Genomic DNA, 24,811 nt, shown 5'->3' on the forward strand with positions numbered 1-24,811 from the left:
AGATCACTTCTAAACGGACCTGATGCATTTTTAAGCAGCAGGTTCACTGAGAAACAAACCCCAAAATGATTACTTAAAACCCTGCCTTGAAAAACAGAAAAATCTGCAATAAGATCAATAGCTCTTTAAAATGAGAAATGTTAGGGCTTCCCTGGTGGTGCAGTGGTTGAGAGTCCGCCTGCCGATGCAGGGGACGCGGGTTCGTGCCCCGGTCCAGGAAGATCCCACATGCCGCGGAGCGGCTGGGCCCGTGAGCCATGGCCGCTGAGCCTGCGCGTCCGGAGCCTGTGCTCCGCAGCGGGAGAGGCCACGACAGTGAGAGGCTCGCGTACCGCAAAAAAAAAAAAAAAAAAGAAGAGAAATGTTGTCAGTTTTGAGAAATGATGTCCAGATTGGCAATGTGTCTCATGGTGGGCCTTCCGTGGGGACAGTTCCAGGGATGGTCCATCTCCCCCATGTGGGTGATGAGTTTCTTCATCTCACTTGTGTTAAGAGCAGTTCCAATCATCACCTGCATGTGAGACATGATGGCTTACATTAAAGTTTTACTGGTTTTTGGTTAGAAAAGCAACTCTTCAGAAGCCCTGTTCTCTACAAAGAGGCTGGACAAGATTACAACAAAAGCAACAATTCCCTGAAAAGTCCTCCCCCGAAGAATCCTACCCTCTAGTATCTCAGCCCTCGGCCTCTTTGTGACATCCAGCCCCTCCGTGGCTCTGTCATGGTAGCACATCCTCAGGAGAGACGCTGACCACTCCCGTCCAGGACCAACCAGTCTCACCAGCTCCACCAGCATCCACATCCCAGCCACCCCAACCTCCCACCATGGCGACTGCAGCGGCCTCCTAATGGGCATCCCCACTTTCCTCCTTCTCTCTTCAACTCGTCCTCCACTTGCAGCCAGTGATTCCTTTTAAAGGTGCATCAGATCACGTGGCTCCTCTTCGAAGCCTCGCCCCCCACCTGGATAAAAGCCCAAGTGCATCACTTGACTTGGCCCTCACTGGCCTTAGTGCCCACACCTGCGAGCAAGCAGCCCTTCCGCCCCCACTGCAGCCACACCGGCACGCCCTTGCCTCTAGTACAAGCCCGTAACGCGAGTACCTGACTCAGGACCTTGTCACTGGCTGTGCCCTCTACCCAGGATACGCTTCCCTCAGATATCTGCATCTCTCATGTTCCCTCTCCCGCAGGCTGCTGCTCAAACGTCCCTGCCTCCCTGCAATGAAACAGCTCGCCTTGTCTGTCCTCTGTAGCCCTCGGGCTGTGCCTGAGCACCCGGGAGAGGCTACTTCAGTTGGGTGCTCAGGGAGACCCGAGGATGGGAGGGGGCCAGGTGGGCGAAGAAGGCGTGCGGAGCGGGGCATCCAGGCAGAGGGACAGCGGGCGAGGACTTGAGGCGGGAAGGAGATGGTGTGGCAGGCGTGGCTAGAGCCGAGCGTAGCACACGGGGCCCACAGGTGGAGCAGAGGACAGCCCGCCCCCGTCAGCCCGTGTGCTACGCGGAGACAGCGTTGCAGTGCCAGGGACCCGCCAGCATGGGGACTGAGGAGCGGCCCATGGCCCCAAAGATCTCTGCGTCACACGAGGACACGGCATTGTGAACACCTGGCCATCAGCACAGGCCAGGCCCAGCTCTGACTCCTACCCCAGACTCCAGGATGGGGAGATCAAGGTTAGGCCTTTATCAAAGAACCATCTGTGGCTGAAGTCAGGTCCGGGGCCCTATTCTCTCATCAAACTCTTGCCTGGAGGAATTTCATCCGACGCCACGGCCGTAACTTAGAGAACCTAAACCTTTCTCCCCAGCACTGACACTTCCCCTGGCTCTGGATTCACTGACGTGACTGTTCTCAGACACCTCCTCTCACGTCTAATAGGATCTCAAACACAACGTGTCTAACAGAGAATGCTGAACCCCACCGCCCCCAAAGGTGAAAATGCCACAGCCCTTGCCCCACCTCCCTCATTTCTGTTGTGACACCCTCTCTGTGGTCTCTTTCCCATGGTCACCCTCCAGCACCTCCTGACACGTGCAGCGCAGACGCCCAGGTTCGGACCAGGATCCCAAGGACCCTAAGTGGGTCCCCGGACGGGGCCCCACTCCCATCCCGGTCCCCCATCCGTCACACGGGGTCAGCCTCTGGCTTCGCCAAACACCCCGAACCTTTGCACTTGCTATTTCTTCTATCTGGAAAGTTCTTTCCCAAGGGGCTCCAGCTCACCTTCCAAGGGTCAGCTGGGAGGTCACCTCCTCAGACAGCCTCACCGCGACCACCCGCCTCACTTCCCGGTGCTCACTTCCCACCCCCATACCGTTCTCTTTACCGAACTTGTATCTGAGGCTGCCGTTATTAATGTTATGTACCTTTCCCCCACTAAACTATAAGCTCCACGAGGGCAAGGACTCATCTGCCGACCTGTGCCCCCAGCACCCGGACCAGGGCCGGCCACCCAGCGGGGGCTCAAGGGGTCTCTGCTGAGTGAATGAAGGGTGGGCCAGGTGATGCAAACACACGTGCTCTGCTTTGACATCAGGCTCAACACCTACCACTGCTAGCGTTTTCTGGAACCAGTCTGAGCAGCGGGAGCCAGACAATACGCAGTGCCCGCCCTTGGGGCTCCTGTGAAAAGCGAGCCGACTGCAGGGTTCTGGATAATCTCGTGCAGGGCCCTTGAGGGCTGGCGGCACCTAATCTTTACCCACCAGTGTCATTTATGCCCATAAGGTCCATAGACGAACAACGTGGATACCCAGCTAACTGCGTGGGACTGACGAAAGCTCTGAGGACACTGCTTCAGGGACGCTGAGAAACAGCAGTAATTATGGGTCGGAGGTCTGACCTAAGGCAGACGTGCAGGGCTTACGTGTTACAATGGCTGAGGACAATGGGACTCTACGTACACAGCCCAGAGCGACCATCACCCACATTTAATAAGGCTGACAAGTCAGGGGCTGAACTGAGAACTTCCAAGGCCCATGAGCTGGAGCAGATCCGCCAGGCTCCTGCAAATAAGCTTTCTTTACTTACAGACTTCCGACAGGCCCTGGAGGCAAACATCTGCCTGACCCGGGAAGGCCGGCACATGACACCGGGGCTGTCGCTCAGCATGAAGATCAGTTCATCTATGTCCTGGGGCCCAAAGGTCCAGCTTTTACTAGTTGGCAAGGAAATCAATTTAGCTCTTTCAGTGACCGGCGCTAAAAGAAGAAAATTTGGAGAAAAAGCCGTCATTTGAAAAATCCGTTTCATTTGGGTGCTATTTGTAAGGAACATCTGAAAGAGAGGGCAGAAGCAAAACGCCTTTGGGGGGAAGCATGTTCAGCTCTTATAAAATACGCTGAAGTGTATGACCTCAAAGATCGTTCTCGGGCTTCCCTGGTGGTGCAGTGGTTAAGAATCCGCCTGCCAATTCAGGGGACACGGGTTCGAGCCCTGGTCCGAGAAGATCCCACATGCCGTGGAGCAGCTAAGCCTGTGCGCCACAACTACTGAGCCTGCGCTCTAGAGCCCGAGAGTCACAACTACTGAAGCCCACACACCTGGAGCCTGTGCTCTGCAACAAGAGAAGCCACCGCAATGAGAAGCCCACACGCCGCAACTGGAGAAAGCCCGCATGCAGCAACGAGGACCCAACACAGCCAAAAATAAATAAATAAGATAAATAAATTTATCAAATAAAAAAAGATCGTTCTCAGCTCTAAAAGGACACACTTCTACAGTCCTAAGTAATAACTTACCGTTTTCATCGATAACAAAGTCAAAGCCATTCTTTCTGAATATTTCCAGATTTTCTATTAGAACTGCTTCATTGACAGCTGTTAAGTTGAGAGTCTGTGGTCTGAAAAACAGAGACCCAAACTAGACCTTGAAGTCAAACGTTTGGCTCTAAAGCAGAAATGAAACTAAAACAACAATTCTGTGATTCTTTGAATTCATTTCAAAAAGCAACACGAATAACATGTTTCCAGCTATGAGCCTCGCTTGTCACAAAACTCCGAGCATTTCCTTTTAATTTTTTTTTAAGTTCTTTTTAGAAGTTAGAGTAACTCCAAAAGTAGTCTGCCTTTCCTCAATCTGCCACACCACCCCAATGACTGTCTTTTAATTCTCTTCTCCAAGATAACGACATGACCTAAAAATGCTACTTTTCCTCCTCACAATAAAGACAATTTGAAAAGTTGGGTTCGGTCACTACAGACATTTGAAAACAGAAGAAACAGCATCTGTTTTGCTATCCTGCTCCTTCTGCTTGCATTCTTTTTTTTTAAAGATTTTTTTTTTTTTTGATGTGGACCATTTTTAAAGTCTTTATTGAATTTGTTACAATATTGCTTTCGTTTTATGTTTTGGTTTTTTGGTCCCAAGGCATGTGGGATCTTAGCTCCAGGGATCGAGCCCATACTCCCTGCACTGGAAGGCGAAGTCTTGACCACTAGACTGCCAGGGAAGTCCCCCCTGCCTGCATTCTTTATCCAACCATCTCTCCTCTTGGATTTACTGAGTGCTTAGTAAGACAGACACCGCTAAAGCAGGAGATATAAAGGTGAGCAAACACAGACCCGTTCTCTGCTCTCATGAAACAGTCTAGTGGGGAAAAAAAGACATTGATCAAACAGTCAAACAAACAAATTGTAATTACAAACTACACTGAGAATCAGGAAGAAGAGACACCCAGGGCCATAGGAGCACAGAGCATGTAAGACTTGGCCTGGAGAGAGAGGGCGTCAGGGAAGGCTTCTCTGAGGAAGTGACCTTTGAGCTGAGATCTGGGGCTGAGTGGCAGTTATCAGGTGATGGGGGTGAGGGGTGGGTGCAGGGGCAAGTATTCTAGGCAGAGACAACAGTCTGTAAAAAGGCCCTAGGATGGACCATGGATGTTTCCAGAGCCACACACAAAGATCTGCTTCATTCTGCTTAATGGCTCTGTAGGAGTTCATCAGGCCTGTCAAGGGAAAAGGAAGGATGGCCAGAGTATAGAGAACAGGAGAAGAGGGCTTAGGAACAGCTGAAGAGGTCATCAGGGCCAAACTATGCAGGGCCAGTAGGAAAGGATGCAGTCGTGGTCTTTATCCTTTCATCCTGAAGTGTGATCCACATGGGACCCACAGTGGCCTGTGATTATCCAGGTCAACTTGAAATGCCACAAATGAGACCGTACTTACACCAAATGGCTAAAAAATAAACGACCTCTGTAACAGGGGCAGGAATAGCTCAGTATTATACAGTGGCTCATTCAATGTCTTTACTATTACTACTTACTCCTACTGAAAATAAATATAATTAAGCCATTCTGTAGGATACAGGGTACTCAGCAAATAAACTAGGTATGTTTTCCAGCTGAGTGGCTGTTTTAGTGGTAACTTCTTCATGCTGGGATCTGCTGCCGTTGGGATCTGAGTTAATTACGTAGTTTAATTTCCGAAATGAAAATCCAAGACCTCTCCTTACGACTTCGCTTAAGGAAAGACTTCTGGTTTACATGCTACACCATCACACCACCTTGTAAAATGGTCAGTGTAAAACATTCAATTTGGCAAAAGAGAGATAAATACCAAATTCTGCAGTGACTAATCACTGGTATCGCTCTACCACAGCTGAGGACAGACACACAGGCACTGCTGACCTTCTGAACGTGTGAATTCCATGTACTCTAGGGAGATATACTCTGTACTATAAATTGCTCTTCATCAAAAGGATTTTCTGGCCAACCAGTGATCAGCATTTTTGAACAGCTTAAAAGAGCTTTAAGTATCTTTTGATACTTAAAAGAATCCATTAGCTGTGTGACCTTGGGCAAGTTATTAAACGTCTCTCAGTTTTATCACCTGTGAGATGTTGGTGGTAATACACAGCAACTACCTCAAACGTTTGTGAGGATTAAATATAAATTGCTTCAACAGCGCCTGGCACCAAATAAGCACTCCATGAACGGCAGGTATGACTAGTATTAGGCAAAAAGTGTAAAAATCTGCTGTAAGGATACGTACGGCCAAAAAATACAGATAGATAGAGAGGTACAGATAGGTTTAGACAGAGATAAAGATAGGCACACTTATAGCTAAGAGATCTTAAATTGGGGGGATGAAACAACACTGAAGACTCTGAACACACTGAAATGAACTTACGCTATGAGCCTCTGCCCCTGGAGAACTGTGTCCTGCTGAAGCATCTCGAAGTTGTATTTCTCATCCGTGGCATGCTGGTCCACTATGAAGATATCTGCATTCAGTTTGGTGATGATAAATCCCAAGTTAAACTGACCAATGATTTCCATTTCTGCAAACATCTTCTTGCTGCATGCAGAAAATGTTAATTAGAAGACATTTTAATTTCTTTTATTGTCTGCGCTGCCCGGCTTGTGGGGTCTTGGTTCCCTAACCGGGGATTGAACCCGCACCCTTAGCAATGAAAGCACGGAGTCCTGACCGCTGGACTGCCAGGGAATTCCCATTTTAGAAGACATTTTAAAAGATTCCTTCTCTGCTTATAAAACACTAATAAAAAAGTACAAACACATAAAATAGACAAAGTCCCTAAAAATCCTACTTTCTAAGGATAACATTATTCACTCCTCCAATTCTCCAGGTGACATTAGTTACTACTATTAATGATTTGGTCCATATCCTTCCAGATCTTTGACTATACACTGTTTAAAAAAAAAAAAAAAAAAAATGGGGCTTCCCTGGTGGCGCAGTGGTTGAGAGTCCGCCTGCCGATGCAGGGGACATGGGTTCGTGCCACGGTCCGGGAAGATCCCACATGCCGCAGAGCGGCTGGGCCCGTGAGCCATGGCCGCTGAGCCTGCGCGTCCGGAGCCTGTGCTCTGCAACGGGAGAGGCCACAGCAGTGAGAGGCCCGCGTACCGCAAAAAACAAAACAAAAAATGGAATCAATTCTTCATACCGTTTCACTCTCATCACTTAACAATGCATCTCAGATATTTTTTCAGACCCATAGAGACCTACTTCATTCTTTTTAATGTCCATGTAGGAATTCATTATGTGGATGTACCAATTCGTCTGACAAATTCTCTACTAAAGGACACTTCAGTTGTATCCATTTTAAGAAACACAAACAAAGGTGCAACATCCCTCTACATACATCTTCTCTACTGTGGATGTATCTGTATGATAAATCCCTAGATGTGTTATTATATATGTACACTTTACTTTGATAGGAGATCTATAAAAGTTTACACTCCCACCAATATGTACAGTTGTCCCTGGGTATATGCAGGTGATTGGTTCCAGGACCCCCAGGATACAAAAATGCCCAGATGCTCACGTCCCTTACATAAAATGGCACGGTACTTGCATATAACCTATGCACATCCTTCCCATATACTTTAAATCATCTCTAGATTACTCATAATACCTACTACAATGTCAATGCTATGTAAAATAGTTGCTAGCACGCAGCAAATTCAAGTTTTGCTTTTTGGAACTTGCTGGAATTTTTTTAAATTTTCGATCTGCAGTTGCAGAACCGGCAGATACGGAGGGCTACCTGTATATGAGTACCTTTTTGTCAATAGTGGATATCGATCCTTCTAATGGGGAGCACCCCCTACCCCCTGCCCACCCCAGGCTGAGCTTCAGACTTTGTTGGAACAGGCGTGGCTGCATTTCATTCATTTATGAATGAAAATCAGTTGGTTGGAGTAGCAGGGTGAGCACTGCTGGGCCTCCTCACTGCTGCCAGTGGCTGCCTTGTAGGAGGAAAAGACGAGGGCATCACAGGAGCAAAAGAGAAGCCGCGGCTCCTGCTGTCTTGCAGTGTCCCTCCAGCGCCCCCTGCTGATCAAGTCTAACAGTGCACCAGGAGAAATGCTTACATGGTTCAGCCTCCAGGACTGCAAAGCAGGGCAAAGGGTGGATTTGGAACTGAGAGGCAATAAACTGGTAATTGGCACAAATACCAACTCCCTGGCTCTGACTGCTCTTCCAGGAACCGCCTGAGTCTGGTCCGGTTCCCCAGGCAGATTGCCCATGGGAAGAACCTGTGCCGGCCTGAAGACCCGGGTCTTCTGTGTCTTCGGCAGGTGTATCTCCCACCATAAACTAGAACTTAGCATCTGGCTTAAAGAAACAAAGTTTTACAGCTTGGTATATTTAGTTATAATTCAAAATGCAGAAACAGGAGCTGGTAAACACCACCTCAGTATCTTCACTGCTGCCTAACCTTTAGCTCAATACTTTTTCCTGTGCTTCTCAGGAAAACGTAAACCTCATCAGACAAATAGCTCAGAAGTACAGCCAATCCAACAGCCGTGCCCTGAAAGCCAGAAGCCAGTGCCAGACCCTTGTGGATCAGCTTCTCAATGTGACCTTCTGGGGTACTTGTCAAAAATGCTGATTCCTGGGCTCCACACCCAAGACCCGCCAGATCTACTAAGGCAGAAACACTGGAATCTGGCCATACACAGGTCCTGCTTGTTTATTAACAAGCTCTCCAAGTGATTCTTAGGCATACCAACGTTCAAAAACCATGGTAACAGGAGAGCAATACATGTTTGCAAACTTAATTAAAATCTCTATTTAAAAATATTTAAGGAACCTGGCTCTCTTCACTGGCTCCCTCTGAGTTCACAGCCAGAGAGGTTCATTTCCATTAATTACACACCTTTTAAAAGAAATAAAGGTTCCCGAAAACCCTTCTCCGTGTAAGCTAGGCACTATGAATAACAAAGAAATTATATAATACTCGGTGAAGAATTTATAACTGAAATCAGGCAAAGCCTGTGTGGTCCAGGCTAAAAGTGCTATAAAAATGCAACGTACTTGCTGAGTTGCCCTGTGCACAGCACGTTTCAGTAACTGGTGACACAAAGACAAAATTTAAAAAATAAAAACTATTTCAAAAGAATTCATCATTTTTAAGAGTCACAATGTTGGACACGACTACTGTCAAGAAAGTGCTGGTGACCAGTGTTTGCTATTATCTGTATTGTGAAGATTTTTCTTTAAATTGACTTTTTTACTTAGCCCTATCTGATGCAATCTTCTTGAAATCATAGCTTTGATAATGTGATAAGTTTTCCTCATACATGTTAAAATGGAAAGATGGGAAATAGCAATGTTCCCCAAAGCTGCCCTGAATTCAATGCAGGGAGAAGTCACCATGGGCCGAAACCCTCCAGGAAAAGGAATCAAATTGGGGTGAAGAAGGCCTTGATTGATTTGGACCCGATGGAAAAGGTGTGCAGAGAAAACCTAAGGGAAAAAAATTCCTGTAAGATTTCAGGCTGCAGAACTGTCTGGTCAAAGAGTTCTTTAAAGAAAATTAATGTGATGGATGTGAGAGGCAAGGAAAAGGAGTCGGCGAGTGGAAAAAGTTGTTACCTTATCTCTTTTCTTAGTTCATCTTCTGCTGCTTGATTTTCTCCAGGGCAAATCTTTGCCCGAAACTTCCTATAATTTTGTCCACCTTCTTGTTGCTGTTCTTGCTGACATAACTGCTTTATTCGTTTGGCTAAAGAGCTCATAGAAAAGTCAAGGGGCACTATTTTCTTGTTAATTTCAACAGCTACATCCACCTCGGACGCTGAGGCGTTCCGGGTTTTCATGGACTCTGGAGGGACATCGGGATTTAAAGGAACCCCTTCTTTTCGAAAACGCTTTGCGTTTGGGGATGAGAGATGAGTTGGCTGCAGCGAAACTCTAGCTCGGGAGTCGCTTTCTTCGTGGTCTAAGTGGCAATTCGTGCCCGAAAGACGATGGTCCGTTTCAGGTAACTTCTCCAAAGACTCCACATTTTCTTGCGAAAACCCATCTTTGGGGGAGCTTGCCACATGGTCGCTGCTGGGCTGGCTGCCCGTTTTTGGGGTGCTGGACCCCTCCTCAGAGCCGGCAGATGCGCTGCTGTGCCCCCAGCCCTCCTCCGTGTCCACTCTGCCCATCGGGTCACAGGGCTCCTGAGTGGAAGTCACCCCTTCCTCCCGAGGTTCAGAGATGTGCTTCCAGGAGCAGAGGGGCCCTGAAGCGCTAGGAAGTGGGGTGCTGCTTTTCTGTCGTGGAGAAATCCGTCTTGGGTCGGTGGCCTTCGGACCCCGAGACCTGTTCTCCACTGTGTGACGAAGGGAAAAGGCCTCTCTCAGTCTGGAAATGGTCACTGCCCTTTTCTCTTCCCCACGAGTCCTTAACGGGGCGGGATCACCCTGCTTCTCTGGCACGGGCTTCTCCACCTCTGCCGAATGCCTTTTGATTAAGTGACCTAAGCAGATGTGAACAGAGAAGGGCATCAGGGGCTGTGCGGAAATAGAATAAGGGGATACTTTTACGTGAACGGGCACTTCACAAAAGAGGAGCTCCGAATGGCCGGTCCAATGTGTGAACACAGTTCTACGTGAACCATAAAGGAGACATGAATTAAAACCACAATGTGATGCCACTATATACTCATCAGAACAGTTAAATTAAAAATAAAAATGTTTACAAGGCTGAGGATCAAATGGGATGCTTAAATACTGCTGGTAGTGTTGAAATTGGTACAACTGATGAGAGCGCACCTGTCTTCCAAGTCAGCCTCTCCGCCCCCCAACCCCAGGGGTGTTAGGAAAAGGGAGGACAGAGCCACTCTGGGTCCCGCGCCTCCTCTTAACCCCTGGCTTATGGCTCCTGGTACCCTCGGGTTATGAAGCCTCATCCCGGAACGACTTCCTCCCATTGTCACCTGAGCTTTCCACCAAACGTATTTTCAGCTTCCTGAGCTGCTCTCTGGTCCTTTCCCCCCGCCGGAGTACACAGTGATTGGGACCTGCCACCTCCGTCTCTGCACAAACATACGTGGAGGTCGGGGGTAGGTTGGCCTAGAGAAGGGTATCCACCCCAAGGAGTGGATCTGGCTGTCAGAAGGGGTAGCCAGCTCCTGCCTCGCTACGGAAGGCTGCTGGGCTCAGCTGTGGACGCCTCCCTGCAAGGTGCCCCGGATGCACTTAGCTTGGAGGCAAAAGAATAAAACCAACTATTTAAACGAAAGGCTGCTCACTCAGGATCAGGAAGTAAAACAATGACTGTGCATATTTTTACAGAGGTCAAACCAGCTTTGGGCCAAGTCTCACCTCAACATGCCACTCAGTGATGAATGCACAGGGGGGACGTGAGGGAAAACGGCAGAGTAAGGGCCCCCCCAAATTCCCTACTCCATAAAAGATAGGAGAAAACAGGTAAAAATGGTCAGAATCAACTTTTTCAGAACTCTGGAAATTAACAAAAGGCTTGCCAAGATCGGGGAGTGTTTTTGTTTGTTTGGTTTTTGGTTTTGGCCACGCCGCCTGCCTTGCAGAATCTCAGTTCCCCACCCAGGGATTGAACCCAGGCCCTGGCAGTTTAAGTGCTGAGTCCTAACCAGTGGACTGCCAGGGAATTCCAATGGGGGCGTGTTTATTGAAAGGAGAATGGGTGAGTCTTGGTAAGAATGCAGCCCTGGGTGATCCAGATTACCTTAAATCTGCAGCTACGTACTTTCTAGGGTGACACGTCCTCGCTGAGTTGGCCATTATCCCCTCTGACAGCCAGATCCACTTCTTGGGGCAGATACTCCTCTAGGCCAGCCTGCCCCCCATCTCCATGTCTATCTGTGCACTGTGCAGAGATGGAGGTGGTAGGTACCCATCAAAATCTGACAGATTTTGTTTCATGCCAAAAAAAACTTTGCCTCCGAAAAAATAAGGAAAGTATCACAACAGCTACAAGTTTTAGAAGCTGTTTATACACGTGTGTTTCTCTTACCTTCGACGTCAAACAGCGGCTGCTGACTGACGTTGAGTTTGTTAACATCACTATCGAACATTCCTATCAAAGACGTCTTTAAAACTGCCAACAAAAGCTTCTCCTCCTGTAGTAAAATTTGCCTTTTATCTGGAGTAACGTTGATGTCGACACATTCTAAAGCAAAATAGAAAAGATGCCAATTGTGTTTAAGTTCACGTTTAACAAGAGAGATTTCCCCATCGCCTATTTTATTCACTTGCACTTGCCAAAAGCCATGTCCAGATTCATATTCATACTATAAAACTAGCCCTTTCAAATAAACAAGGAAAAGATGAATAATTTTTTAAACAGATGAAATATGCAAACATTTGAGTAGGTAAATTGTAAAAGAAAAAAAGCAAATAAACCCATGAAAAGGTACGATAAAATTGCAAACTAAAATGTCATTTTTATCATCTATTGAATCTGGTTAAAAATTATAATACCTAGTACATTGTTGGTAGGTGTGTAAATCGGTATAACAGGATCCCATTTACTGACCCAATGATTCTACTTCTAGAAATTTATCTTAAAGAAATAATCAAAAACATAGGTAATGATTTATCTATAGAACAGTATTTAAATTTCTAAAAACTGAAAACAACTAAAATAGGCACAAACATAAAAGTTTACAATCAAGATATATCCACACATTGAAATACAATACAGCTATTAAAATCATGTTTCTGAATAAACTTTAATGACATGGAAGAGAAAATGTTCACACCTAAGGATAAAGAGCACAAAATTACCCAAAATTATTTTCTCACTCCAAAAAATATGGATATATATCATTAAATATATATATTTTTAAGGTGTGCACATATATATTTCTAAGCACCTAAAAAAAATATTGGATAACAATAAACCATAATATTAGCAATCAGAAGAAAAGTATCTACATGAAATGAGTTATTTTCAAAATCAGGGAGAACATTTAGTCTACTTTCTCCCTCGGCTGACGTGAAAAAGTCACATTTTTCCGAACAATACAATTAATGTAGTTTCAAGTAGAAAGCAGGAGATATATATTCTGTATAAAAAATAAGTCTAAAAAGATTTTTTTTAATTAAAAAAATTTTTTTAAGTCTATAAAAATATATATCACCATTAATTGTTGCTATAAAAGTCTCTTTCTGGTCATATCAGAGCTTTATAATCTCATTTTATTCTTTTAGGAGTAAGTCACCAGGGACTTCCCTGGTGGTGCAGTGGTTAAGAATCCACCTGCCAATGCAGGAGACACGGTTCGATCCCTGGTCCGGGAAGATCCCACATGCCATGGAGCAACTAAGCCCGTGCGCCACAACTACTGAGCCTGCGCTCTAGAGCCCACAAGCCACAACTACTGAAGCCCGTGCGCCTAGAGCCCGTGCTCCGCAACAAGAGAAGCCACCACAATGAGAAGCCCGCGCACCGCAACGAAGAGCAGCCTTCGCCCGCCGCAACGAGAGAAAGCCCATGTGCAGCCTGAAAAAAAAAAAAAAAGGAGTAAGTCACCAATTTTACTGAAATGTCAGTGGAACTTACCCAAATCAACAGAAATGTTAAGAACAACAAATGGATACTGATGCCGGTTATACATGTGATAGACCTCATTCACAAGTCTGGAAACCTATACAAAAAACAAAGATTAGAAAAGAATAAATGTTTCCTTCCCCCAGTTTCTAATAACATGCTACTCTAACCAACCGTTAAAAGGATACATTTTGAACAGCTTTCTTGAGGTATAACTGGCCTAAAACAAACTGCACTTAAAGTATACAATTTGATAAATTCTGACATATATAAACACCCACGAACCCATCCCCACAATCAAGATAATGAAGATATCCATCACCCAGAAAAAGTCTCCTCTTTCCTCTCAAAGGGGTATCTTTTTTTTTTAAAGGTGTATCTTTAATCATAGATTCATAAAACTGAATCTTTTTCCATACTCAAGATGCTCTTAAAGAAATGTCAATAAAATGACATGCGGTTTAAATGCTCATAAAACATTCAAATGTACACAGAAATGTATTTATATGACTTTATAATGAGATTATTAAATGGCATTAGGGATAAGCCATAAAATCACACCAATTACAATATAGGTTAAAAATTTAGAAGCTGAGGGACTTCCCTGGTGGTCCAGTGGTTAAGACTCTGTGCTCCCAATGCAGGGGGCACGGGTTGGATCCCTGGGTGGGGAACTAAGATCCCGCATGCTTCATGGAGCAGCCAAAAAAAGAAGAAAAAAAGAAAAACTTCTACGCTCCATACGCTAAAAAATATTCTAAAAAAAAAAAAGAAAAGAAAAATAATAGAAGCTGAACCATATCTGGCTGATAGAAGTAATTTTGGGGAATCCCCTGGTGGTCCAGTGATTAAGACTTGGCACTTTCACTGCTAGGTATAATGTTGCTGAGGATGCAAAGTCAAAACTGACCACTAAAAGTGTTATAATCAAGATGATCAGTTTAAGTTTGAGGCAGAAGTAATCTGGGCCCTTATTTTCCTGGAAAATGGACAGAACAAAGAGAAAATACAAGAGCATACGCATGTGTGTCAGTCTATACGAAATAGTCTAGATAATGGTGAACGTTTTAAAATGTTTACTTTCTTCTAATAGTGATAATTTTTACGATAATAAATATATTGGTTATTAATATGTGTCCATATGTATGCACATATATATAATTGAAACCACTGTATGGTAGGTGTTTTTAAATGCCTAAAATAAGATGATTTATAGATAACCAACAAAGGATCTACTGTAGAGCACAGGGAACTGTACTCAATATTCTGTAATAACCAAAATTGGAAAAGAATTTGAAAAAGAATAGACACATGTGTATGTACAACTGAATCACTTTGCTGTACACCTAAAATTAACACAACGCTGTAAATCAACCATACCCCAATATAAAATTAAAAAATTGTTTAAAAAGAAATTAACAGCGAGACATTTTAAAGATATTTTTAAAAATATTTTAAAATGACAATATAACATTGTTAAAATAATATCAATATATTTGCATAAAAAACATGTTTTTAGAATAAAATTGATTAGAAGAATGAAAAAAAAGATAAAGTAATGTTTCTGAGTCAAAGTCCCAAGTTCCATGTAAATTGCCTGTGTCAGAAAATGTTATTTAATAAAAAATAAAATTAAAACTAAAAGCTAAAAGAAAAAACTAATCCCCCCATATTTTGAAATACCTTTGCTGGGTCACAAGGCCGCCGATTGATAAAGAAAAACTGTCTGTCCGTTGAACTCCTTCCCACGCCGTGAGCACAGTGAGAAATAAAACCTGAGATACTGTTCAATGTTAATGCCATTAGGGCAGGATTCCAGAGCAGAAAGGATCAGACACACATCAAACGGCACATTCTCAAAGTGAAAAATAAAAACATAACCCCTGGTGACGAGCTGACAAGTATTAACGTTTCAGGTAACGTGTATCTGTGCTCCATTCTGGTGAATCATTAAGGAACACAGACCCTCTGGAATGTTCCAAAGCTCCCATCATTGACAAATCCTCCATGGGCAACCCAGCGGGTTCAAAACTGATTCGTTTCAGCTCTCACTTCCCCTATTAAATCCCTGGCCTCCACACAAGGAGTGGGTCTCACCCCACACTCACATTCTAGAACCTTCGTGCAGTCCCCACCAAGCTGTCCAGGGAGCCCACGGACCTGTATCCAGGCTCTTTGCCCACATTCCCTGCCTTTTCAAAGTCTGTTCTCTTGGGATTTCCCTGGAGGTCCAGTGGCTAAGACTCCGCACTTCCAGTGCAGGAGGCGCAGGTTCAACCCCTAGTTGGGAAACTAAGATCCGCACAGTACGGCCAAAAAAATAAATATAAAACATAAAATCTGTTCTCAGTTAGCAAACTTCTATCTCCTATGGCGTTGGTTAAGGGCTTCACCTGAGATTTACCCCAGGGATATTTGAGTTTCCATAAGAATGATACCTTAGCATAAAAAATGAATCCCCGGGCTTCCCTGGTGGCGCAGTGGTTGAGTCCGCCTGCCGATGCAGGGGATGCGGGTTCGTGACCCGGTCCGGGAAGATCCCACATGCCACGGAGCGGCTGGGCCCGTGGGCCATGGCCGCTGAGCCTGCGCATCCGGAGCCTGTGCTCCGCAACAGGAGAGGCCACAACAGTGAGAGGCCCGCCTACCGCAAAAAAAAAATGAATCCCCATCTTTAATTTCAGGGATAAGCCAAAGGCAAGTGGAGGGAGGGTAAGCAATATGGGCCCAATTCTGCTTATGGAAAAATGTCTATTTTTCTTACACTAAAAGTAGTGATGCTGGATTGGATTCTGGGTAAGGCACGAGTTAAAAGAAAAGCGCCTCTATCGCTCTATGCCAGGCCCTGACAAAGTGAAACATTATACATAATTTAAGAGTTATTCTAATTGTTCACTAAACAGAGCCTCTTCTACAAACGCTAATTTAATAAGAAACCCCCTAAAATGCACCAGTTACCCAGGATACTGCTTACATTAAGAACCTGACTCCTCCATATAAATCCTCTTTCTCAGCAATAATACTGCCTACAGTTTATAATGGACATAAGAAACTATAAGCTTTAAAATCATAATCTTTAAAAACAAAACCAAAGAAAAAAAAACTCAAAAAAATTGCTTGATCGTAATTTTCCTGGCACCGATTAACTTACCAAAACAGGTTATGCAGAGCCTGGGAAGAGCTCAGCCCGTATTCTTCACGGACAGTGTCACTAGGGGGCAGCTGCACAAAAGGGATGAGGCTTTGCAACTGAAAGAGATCAAGGTTTACAGTTATTTCCTAATAAAGCAAGAACCGGCCTGACTTCAGAGAGGAAGATCTAACGAAGGTTTTGTGTGTTTTCCTTCCTAGCCAAGCTATCCACATTAAGAGGACAAAGAATCTCAACAGCTGCATCTTGCAGTTCTATAATAAGTAATTTTGATCTATTAGCAAGATGAAACACTTGTGCTCCTACTTCTCCACAAACAATACATTGCCCACAATACTTTTTTTTCAAGGAGAGAGTAAAAGGATTGTTTTAAAACTTGCAGCTCCTAACATTAATTTTTGTGATAGGGATGTAGTTTAAAAAAGAAATCAATTCTTAGAATTTATTCTTTATGCTATTGGAAAGGACAGTAGAAACCTGCCATAATCACTAGAGCAATAAAGTGTTTTTAAACAACTAGCCACCCAGTTTTTTGTTTTAGAATGATTATTTTCATTGCGTGGTGGTGGAGGGATAAGAGTGAGCTTCGGTATAGAGGCTAGGAGATCGGTGATAAGACTGCCGGAGAGCTCCAGGTGAGATATTTGCGCACCTGAATCAAGCAAAAAAACAAAGGAACAGGCCACCACTACCTGTTTCTGCCCAAATACAGATCCGATATTTTCCTTCATGCTGGAGCCTCCACTGGTGCACACCACGGGCTGCCTCTTACCCTGTCCAACCTGATTGGTGCAACTTACACGGACGCCCGCTGAAATGATACAGTAGGCGTGTAAGACCTGGACCATTTTGGAGAACTCCTGTTTAAAAAACACAAACGCAAGGACTCAATGTTACTTCAATCTTACAAGCAGCGCATGATTCAAGTTATACAGTCAATTCAAGGTTCTCATATCATCTCACAAATAAGGCAAATTATTCCTGACAGAATGATCCATGAGTTGAATCTCCCTACGTGGTATCAAAGGGAAATCAGAGAATAAGGTTCTTGACCACACTTTCCTCATTTCCAAAATGTCCAGGCCTTCTGCTCTAAAAATCGAGAAGTACGTTCCCTTTGACCTTGAAATCCCTCCTCTGGAAATTTATCCTTGTAGAAAGACTCGCATGAACAATCAAAGATCTATTATGAAAGGGCTTCCCTGGTGGCACAGTCGTTAAGAATCCGCCTGCCAATGCAGGGCACACGGGTTTGAGACGTGGTCCAGGAAGGTCCCACATGCCACAGAGCAACTAACCCCGTGTGCCACAACTACTGAGCCTGTGCTCTAGAGCCTGTGAGCCACAACTACTGAGCACGCGTGCCTAGAGCCCGTGTGCCTAGAGCCTGAGCTCTGCAACAAGAGAAGCCACCACAGTAGGAAGCCCGCACACTGCAATGAAGAGTAGCAGCCCCCGCTTGCCACAACTAGAGAAAAGCCTGCACGCGGCAATGAAGACCCAACATAGCCAAGCATAAAAATAATTTAAAATTTTTTTTAAAAAAGATATATTATGAAAATGTTCATTGAAACAATCTGTAATTGTGAAAAATTATAAACAACCTAAGCAACCATCAACCAGGGACTAATTAATTACAGTATATCCACATAATGGTGCCATGATAAAAAATAAGGTAGTTACCAATCGACCAAAAAAAGGTATCTACAATATACTATATTAAAAAGTCAAGGTATAGAACAGTATATATAATATGATCCCAATTGTTTAAAAAAAATAGAAACATATGTATAAAGATTGTATATACATGTATGCATTTAAAGTCTAAGGGATATAGGGACTTCCCTGGTGGTCCAGTGGTTAAGACTCCACACTCCCAAGGCAGGGGGCCCGGGTTCGATCCCTGGTCAGGGAACTAGATCCCACATGCATGCCGCAACTAAGAGTTTGCATGCTGCAACTAAAGACCCTGTACACTGCAACTAAAGATCCCGTATGCTGCAACAAAGACCCAGATCAGCCAAATAAATAAATAATAAATACTAAAAATTAAAAAATAAAGTCTAAGGGATATAAACCAAACTCTGGGAGATAGGCAGAGACAATACCAACTTTCTACTGCACACAATTCCATGTGACTTAAATGTTTAATATTCTATGTCACTTGATTTCATTTTTTTAAATATTTATCTTGAAAATTTTTCCAAGATTTATAAATACATGAAACTAAAAGGAATCTGGAAAGATTCACCAAACTGTTAACAATGGTCATCTCTGGCAAGCACAAGTTCTTTATGCCTATATTTTCTAAGACACCAATTTTTTTTTACCATAAGATACAAAATAATAATAATTTTCTCTGTACAAAAATTTTTTAATATTTAAATTAAAAAACATTTAAAAAGTTTCCTGTATTTTTCCAAAATTAATAAAGTTATAACTAGCACAAATTGTTTTAAAGGTAAAGAAAGTTTTTAGCAGCATATGTAACGTTTAAGTAACGTATTTGATTATAAAGAATATAGGTACAAAACAGAAAGATACAAGGAAGATGGCAAAAAGCACAAGTGATCGCACATCCAAGAATAACCGCTGGTAGCATTCATGCGTCCACTCTCCCAGGCTTTTTTCTATGCATATTTTGGCCAGTTGCTTTGTTTTTACAAAACTGTAATCATACACACACACACACACACACACACACACACACACACACGTATGACTATATGTGTATATGTATATATGATTACGTATATACACATGTACGTATACACATATATAAACAATTTATAACTGCTTTTTAAACACAAGTATATAAAATTTATCTTTTTCATTTTCATTCCAATTCATAAAACTTGTAATGATTCACTTTTCAGGGAGCCAAGAAAAATGACCTTATTAAAAATAAAGATAGAATCAAAAAATACTGCTTGTCTTAAAAGACTCATTTCCCATATTAGAAGACCTCATAAACACAATTTGATGATTCTTTTCAAGAAGAGAAAAGGGCAGCTTCCCTGGTGGTGCAGTGGATAACAATTCACCTGCCAATGGAGGGGACACAGGTTTGAGCCCTGGTCCGGGAAGATCCCACATGCCGTGGAGCAACTAAGCCCGCGAGCCACAACTACTGAGCCTGTGCTCTAGAGCCACTGTGCCACAACTACTGAAGCCCTTGCACCTAGAGACCGTGCTCTGCAACAAGAGAAACTACTGCAATGAGAAGTCCACACACCGCAATGAAGAGTAGCCCCTGCTCGCCACAACTGAAGAAAGCCCATGTGCAGCAACAAAGACCCAACGCGGCCAAAAAAATAAATAAATAGATAAATAAAATAAACAGATTTATTAAAAAAAAAAAAAGGGTAAATCACCCAAAAGTTAGGTCTTTGAGGAGAAGAAGCAAGCTAAGCACTTCTCCAAAAATCAAGGGAAGAGAATGAACGGGAGCGCAAACCACGCTGAGTGATCTTGGACTACATTTGGGCATCACACTCTCTAGGCTTTCGGATTCTGAATTTACCGTACCTTTCTTTTTTTAATTAATTAATTTACTTATTAATTTATCTATTTTTTGTCTGCACTGGGTCTTTGTTGCTGTGCACAGGCTTTCTCTAGTTGCGGCGAGCAGGGGCTACTCTTTGTTGCGGTGCGTGGGCTTCTCATTGCAGTGGCTTCTCTTGCTGCAGAGCGTGGGCTCTAGGTGTGTGGGCTTCAGTAGTTGTGGCACGTGGGCTCAGTAGTTGTGGCTCACGGGCTGTAGAGCACAGTTGTGGTGCATGGGCTTAGTTGCTCCGCAGCATGTGGGATCTTCCCGGACCAGGGCTCGAACCCCTGTGCCCTGCATTGGCAGGCAGACTCTCAACCACCGCACTACCAGGGAAGCCCTCTACCGTACCTTTTTAATATTCCTTTGAAACTCCTTATGGCGCACAGGTAGCGTATAAAATAACTGCTGCACGCTGACTGTCGTCCCTCTGGGTCGTGGGTAGGGGGTTTTCTGGAGGATTTTTCCATTGTGATCAAACACCAGTCGAGTCCCAACCTTCGCAGATGTGTGGCAGGTAGAAATAGTTACATCACTGTACAAAAAAGCCAGCAGAGCACAGTCAGCTAGAGACTCCCAGGTGCTGGTCATCACGTGCTCATTTTCTCACTTCTGTTCTCTCTAAACTCCCCTAAAAAGGTGATGATCCCTCCGAGATCATCAAGAGAGTTTAAATGGGTGAGGAGTCATCATAAAATCCAAGGTTTGGCCCAACAGATAGTGAGAGAGTTCCGTAAATGTTTTGTTTTGATAAAAGCTTTGATACTTATTTTGGTTAAACTGCAAAATAAGAGATCTCAAAACTTACGTATTCACCAATAAAGATTTATTTCTCAGCTTGGCTACTACTGTTCTAACAAAATCTTAGAAGCTGTCGTGTAATTAAATAAGTGCTTCAGCTAAATTTTTTCCTCAACGTCAAGATAAATTAAAACCAATAGCATATGGCGTCTATAATGTATTATTTATACCTTACTTTTAAATTGAGAAGTTACTGCCTTAATAAGGGTAACAACTTTTTTACAATACTATTTGCTTCATTTTCATGCACTGCTTACGTTTCAGAAGTGTTACCACTTAGGTCGGTAGTAAGATAAAACAGAATGCAGAAGTTAGTAGTGGAGACATTCAGATGGAAAAGTGTAAACAATAATGATTCTAATCATACTTTTCAATTTTCAGAGAGATTTTTATAAGGGGTCCAGTTAGTGGATAAAATTATTGCATCACCTCAGTGCACAGAGTGAGCTCAGAGCTTCCCCCCGAAAGCCAAAAGTTTCAACCTGAGTGAGGTCGGCAAACTCCTGAATCTTAGAAGTGTGATGCTTCAGAGCTGAAAGAGAGGTGGAGAGTAAGGCCGAAGAGATCGCAAGTGATACAGCAATGAACACACACAATACCCACCCAAGTGACCGGTTTTAAAAAGCTGTTTTGTGTTTCCTAAGACAGTGTTACCCCAAATTCTCAGACATTTGGCCCAAATATTTTAAAATAGGATTAGCAAAATGCAACTTACTTAAGCCTTCAAAGTTTTCTTCTTCTACCCCGCATCCATTGTCTGAAACTTCAATGAGCTCCGCCCCATAGTCTTTAAGCCTGAGCTCTAGAAAGTTTAAAATATTGATTTCTTAAATTGATCCATGCAAAAAGGCTTTAGAGTGACAGTATTTATAACTTACAAAATGCAACTTTGAGTCCTAACTATATTTATTTAAATGTACTACTGTCATTTTGTATATTTTATTTTTTAAAGGTCTTCTCGGCTATTTACTAACCCAGATAAAATAGTTTTGTTTTTATTTTCTTTCTTTTTTCTTTCCTTCAAGAGGATAGTGTTAACACAGTCATTAAAGAGAACAAGTTCTGGAATCAGACTCCCTAAGATCATATTTTACTAGCTTTATAACCTCAAAACAAAAGTAAATTCCTTGTGCCTTAATTTCCTCATTTGTAAAACGGAGATAATAATTACAACAATAATAATAATTCCAATCTCATAATGTTATTCTACAGATTAAATGAGATATCCCATCTGTATAGTTCTTAGCACAATGCCTGCCTGGCACATAGTAAGAACGCAATAAAAGTTAACCGCTATTATTATTATTACTACCTAGCTAAATACTAGGCACATAATAATGTGCTAAATTTATGTTTAAAAAATAATAATTGCTCTGTATATCAATACCTGATTGTCTTATTACAGTAACAAACATTTCTTGAATAAAACAGCATAAACTGATTATTTCTTGTGGTTTAAAACTCTCCCAAACTTACCAATGTTAGTGGCACTGGCATCGACACTATTTTCTACCAACTCCTTCACGGCAGTGCTTAGACTAAGAACCACTTGCCCAGAACAAATCTGATGGACTGACTTCCGATCGATAGGTTTGATGGCCTTAGCAAGTTCTGAACTAAAGAAACAGGTTACAAGACAGCAAGGAGGCAATTATGCATTTTCATCCTGGTTTTAACTGTGGGAAATGATTCATCTCCGTTAACAGTTAATGCGTCTCATCCATTCGTTATATTAACATATCCATTTATTATATTCACAAATATGAATGTTGGTCTACAATCCTTAAACATCTGTCAAAAAGTCTTCTGAATAGATACTTCAAATGAAACAGACATTTAAAATCTAATTAAACTGGGACCTACATGGAGGAGACACATCCCCCTAAGGCTATGGGTGAATAATCTTTTGCAACAATAGGATCTTCTTTCTTGAAAATTGAAAGCAATGTTTCCCACACAATTTGAAAAGCCAAAATTTTGCTGGGAAATCCAGTGTTCATGTCAAAATCAAAACCATCTCAGAAATCGGGTACCAGTTGGGTAACTATTCCTATGGTTGCCTACAAATCCCCACTCCAAACCCAGGCTGCCAGCTCCTGCCTTAGCAAAGGCCCTCACAGTTCTGGCTGTACCTACCTTCAGAATTTTCCAACTGGTTTGTCTCCATTTTCTCTCTACGTCAATCAATCTTCCATGCTACCACCAGAGTTACTTTAGAAATCACAAATCTGGTCAAATAAGTTTTCTGCTTTAAGAACTTACTAGCAGACTTCCCTTGTGGTGTGGTGGTTAAGAATCCACCTGTCAATGCAGGAGACACGGGTTCGAGCCCTGGTCCGGGAAGATCCCACATGCTGCGCAGCAACTAAGCCCATGCGCCACAACTACTGAGCCTGCGCTCTAGAGCCCACGAGCCACAACTACTGAGCCCACGTGCTGCAACTACTGAAGCCACCACGCCTGGAGCCCCTGCTCTGCAACAAGAAAAGCCACAGCAATGAGAAGCCCACACACAGCAACAAAGACCCAACGCAGCCAAAAAATAATTATTTAAAAAAGAAAAAAACCTACTAGCATCCCACTGTCTGCTATATTAAGTTTCTAATCTAGTCACAATTGGACCCCAATCTACCTTATTTTCTCTCTCTCTCCAGTCCTCCCATTGCCAATTCCCCTACATTCTGGTCACAGCGAACAACTGTTTCCTTAATATCACAAGCTCTTTTAGACACTGCATCTTGCCCATACAGGTGTGTAGCCTCCTACTCCTCTGCCTGGCAAACTACCTCTCGTGTACATTTAGCTCACTAAATTTAGCAATTAGTTTAGTTCACTAATTTAGCAATTTGTAGTAATCGGTTTTATTGATTACTTGGGTGTAACTGAACAAAGGAGCATCCCTGGGAGGGAAATCTTTGGGTATTTCCCACAATATATAACACATAATAGACCCTCGGTAAACCCTTGTTAAAAAAAAAAAAAAAGAACAAACATCTTTACTCTTATTCGACCTGGCAAAGAATTCCACTCAAATTTGTCTCAAATGGAAAAACTGCAGATGACGCCACTTAAAATGGAATAAAGGGGCTTCCCTGATGGCGCAGTGGTTGAGAGTCCGCCTGCCGATGCAGGGGACACGGGTTCGTGCCCCGGTCCGGGAAGATTCCCACATGCCGCGGAGCGGCTGGGCCCGTGAGCCATGGCCGGTGGGCCCGCGCGTCCGGAGCCTGTGCTCCGCAACGGGAGAGGCCACAGCGGTGAGAGGCCCGCGTACCGCAAAAAAAAAAAAAGGAATAAAGTATCTCTAAAAAGTTTGTTGATTTGGCAAGACACCATAGGCTACAGGTCTATTCCTGATATTTATTTGAGTGAATCTGGATTCAGGAATCTGACACAGTGCAACAGTGCTACCCGAAGATTCGCTACCCCTAATTCGGTGTAGCTGCCTGTAATCGCATACTCGAGATACAGAAGCAATGCGTTTCTTAAAACTGTCCACCTCAAATTAGCATATGCCTTAAAGCCTCCCCGAAAATAACCCTCAATTTTGAAAAAGAAGAGAGAGCAACCAGGTAAAAAGGAAATTAATTCCGTCTACTGGGATTTCAAGCTCCGGCTTCAGGTCCACAGATGCACGGCGGCGTCCTGGCAGCGGGCCGAATCCCTCACGGACCCCGACCTCAAAGCGCACCCACAGGGCGGCGGGTTGGGGGAGCGCCGAGGAGCCTGGCCTGGGGCCTCCGTGCGACCGGCTCGCCCAGCGCCGCGGTCACTTTCCCCTCAGGGGTCTGGAACGCTGTGGGCCTTAGGGCGACCGCGAGTAGAGGTTGCAAGCTCAGCTCACCTCGGCACGTCGGCTTGCTCCATGGATGCAGAGCCTGATCCTGGAATCGGAACAGTTTGCGCCGCCGCTCCCACGGTGGGGGGGGGGGGGGGGGGCGGAGGGAATCCAGCCACCCTGCCGCCCATTGGCTGCTTCCGACACTGTGTCTCGCCACTTCCGGATAAGGCTACGAACACTTCCCACCTCTCCTTCTCG

The 24,811-nt window shown here is 43.8% G+C and overlaps 1 protein-coding gene across 4 annotated transcripts; it reads right to left on the minus strand.

The window, feature by feature from the left end:
* Positions 1 to 18: 18 nt before the first annotated feature.
* On the minus strand, positions 19 to 24,754 carry PMS2 (PMS1 homolog 2, mismatch repair system component). Of its 4 annotated transcripts, none has more exons than XM_032603922.1 (16): positions 24,617 to 24,754; positions 23,035 to 23,073; positions 22,249 to 22,388; positions 21,488 to 21,574; positions 21,202 to 21,304; positions 20,323 to 20,506; positions 17,117 to 17,284; positions 16,425 to 16,522; positions 14,957 to 15,056; positions 13,286 to 13,370; positions 11,735 to 11,890; positions 9,347 to 10,217; positions 6,131 to 6,298; positions 3,743 to 3,843; positions 3,033 to 3,202; positions 19 to 511 (listed from the first exon to the last, which is right to left on the minus strand). In XM_032603922.1, the coding sequence occupies exons 1-16, from the start codon at positions 24,739 to 24,741 to the stop codon at positions 368 to 370; spliced, it is 2,739 nt and encodes a 912-aa protein (XP_032459813.1). In that variant the 5' UTR covers positions 24,742 to 24,754; the 3' UTR covers positions 19 to 367. The 4 variants fall into 4 exon arrangements, with proteins under 4 accessions (XP_032459813.1, XP_032459814.1, XP_032459817.1 ...); XM_032603923.1 differs by having other exon boundaries at positions 22,909 to 23,073; positions 24,617 to 24,708; XM_032603926.1 differs by lacking the exon at positions 23,035 to 23,073 and having other exon boundaries at positions 24,617 to 24,702.
* Between the last annotated feature and the right edge of the window lie 57 nt (positions 24,755 to 24,811).

The sequence above is a fragment of the Phocoena sinus genome, chromosome 15 (genome assembly GCF_008692025.1).
Source record: "Phocoena sinus isolate mPhoSin1 chromosome 15, mPhoSin1.pri, whole genome shotgun sequence".
Taxonomy (NCBI): Eukaryota; Metazoa; Chordata; class Mammalia; order Artiodactyla; family Phocoenidae; genus Phocoena; species Phocoena sinus.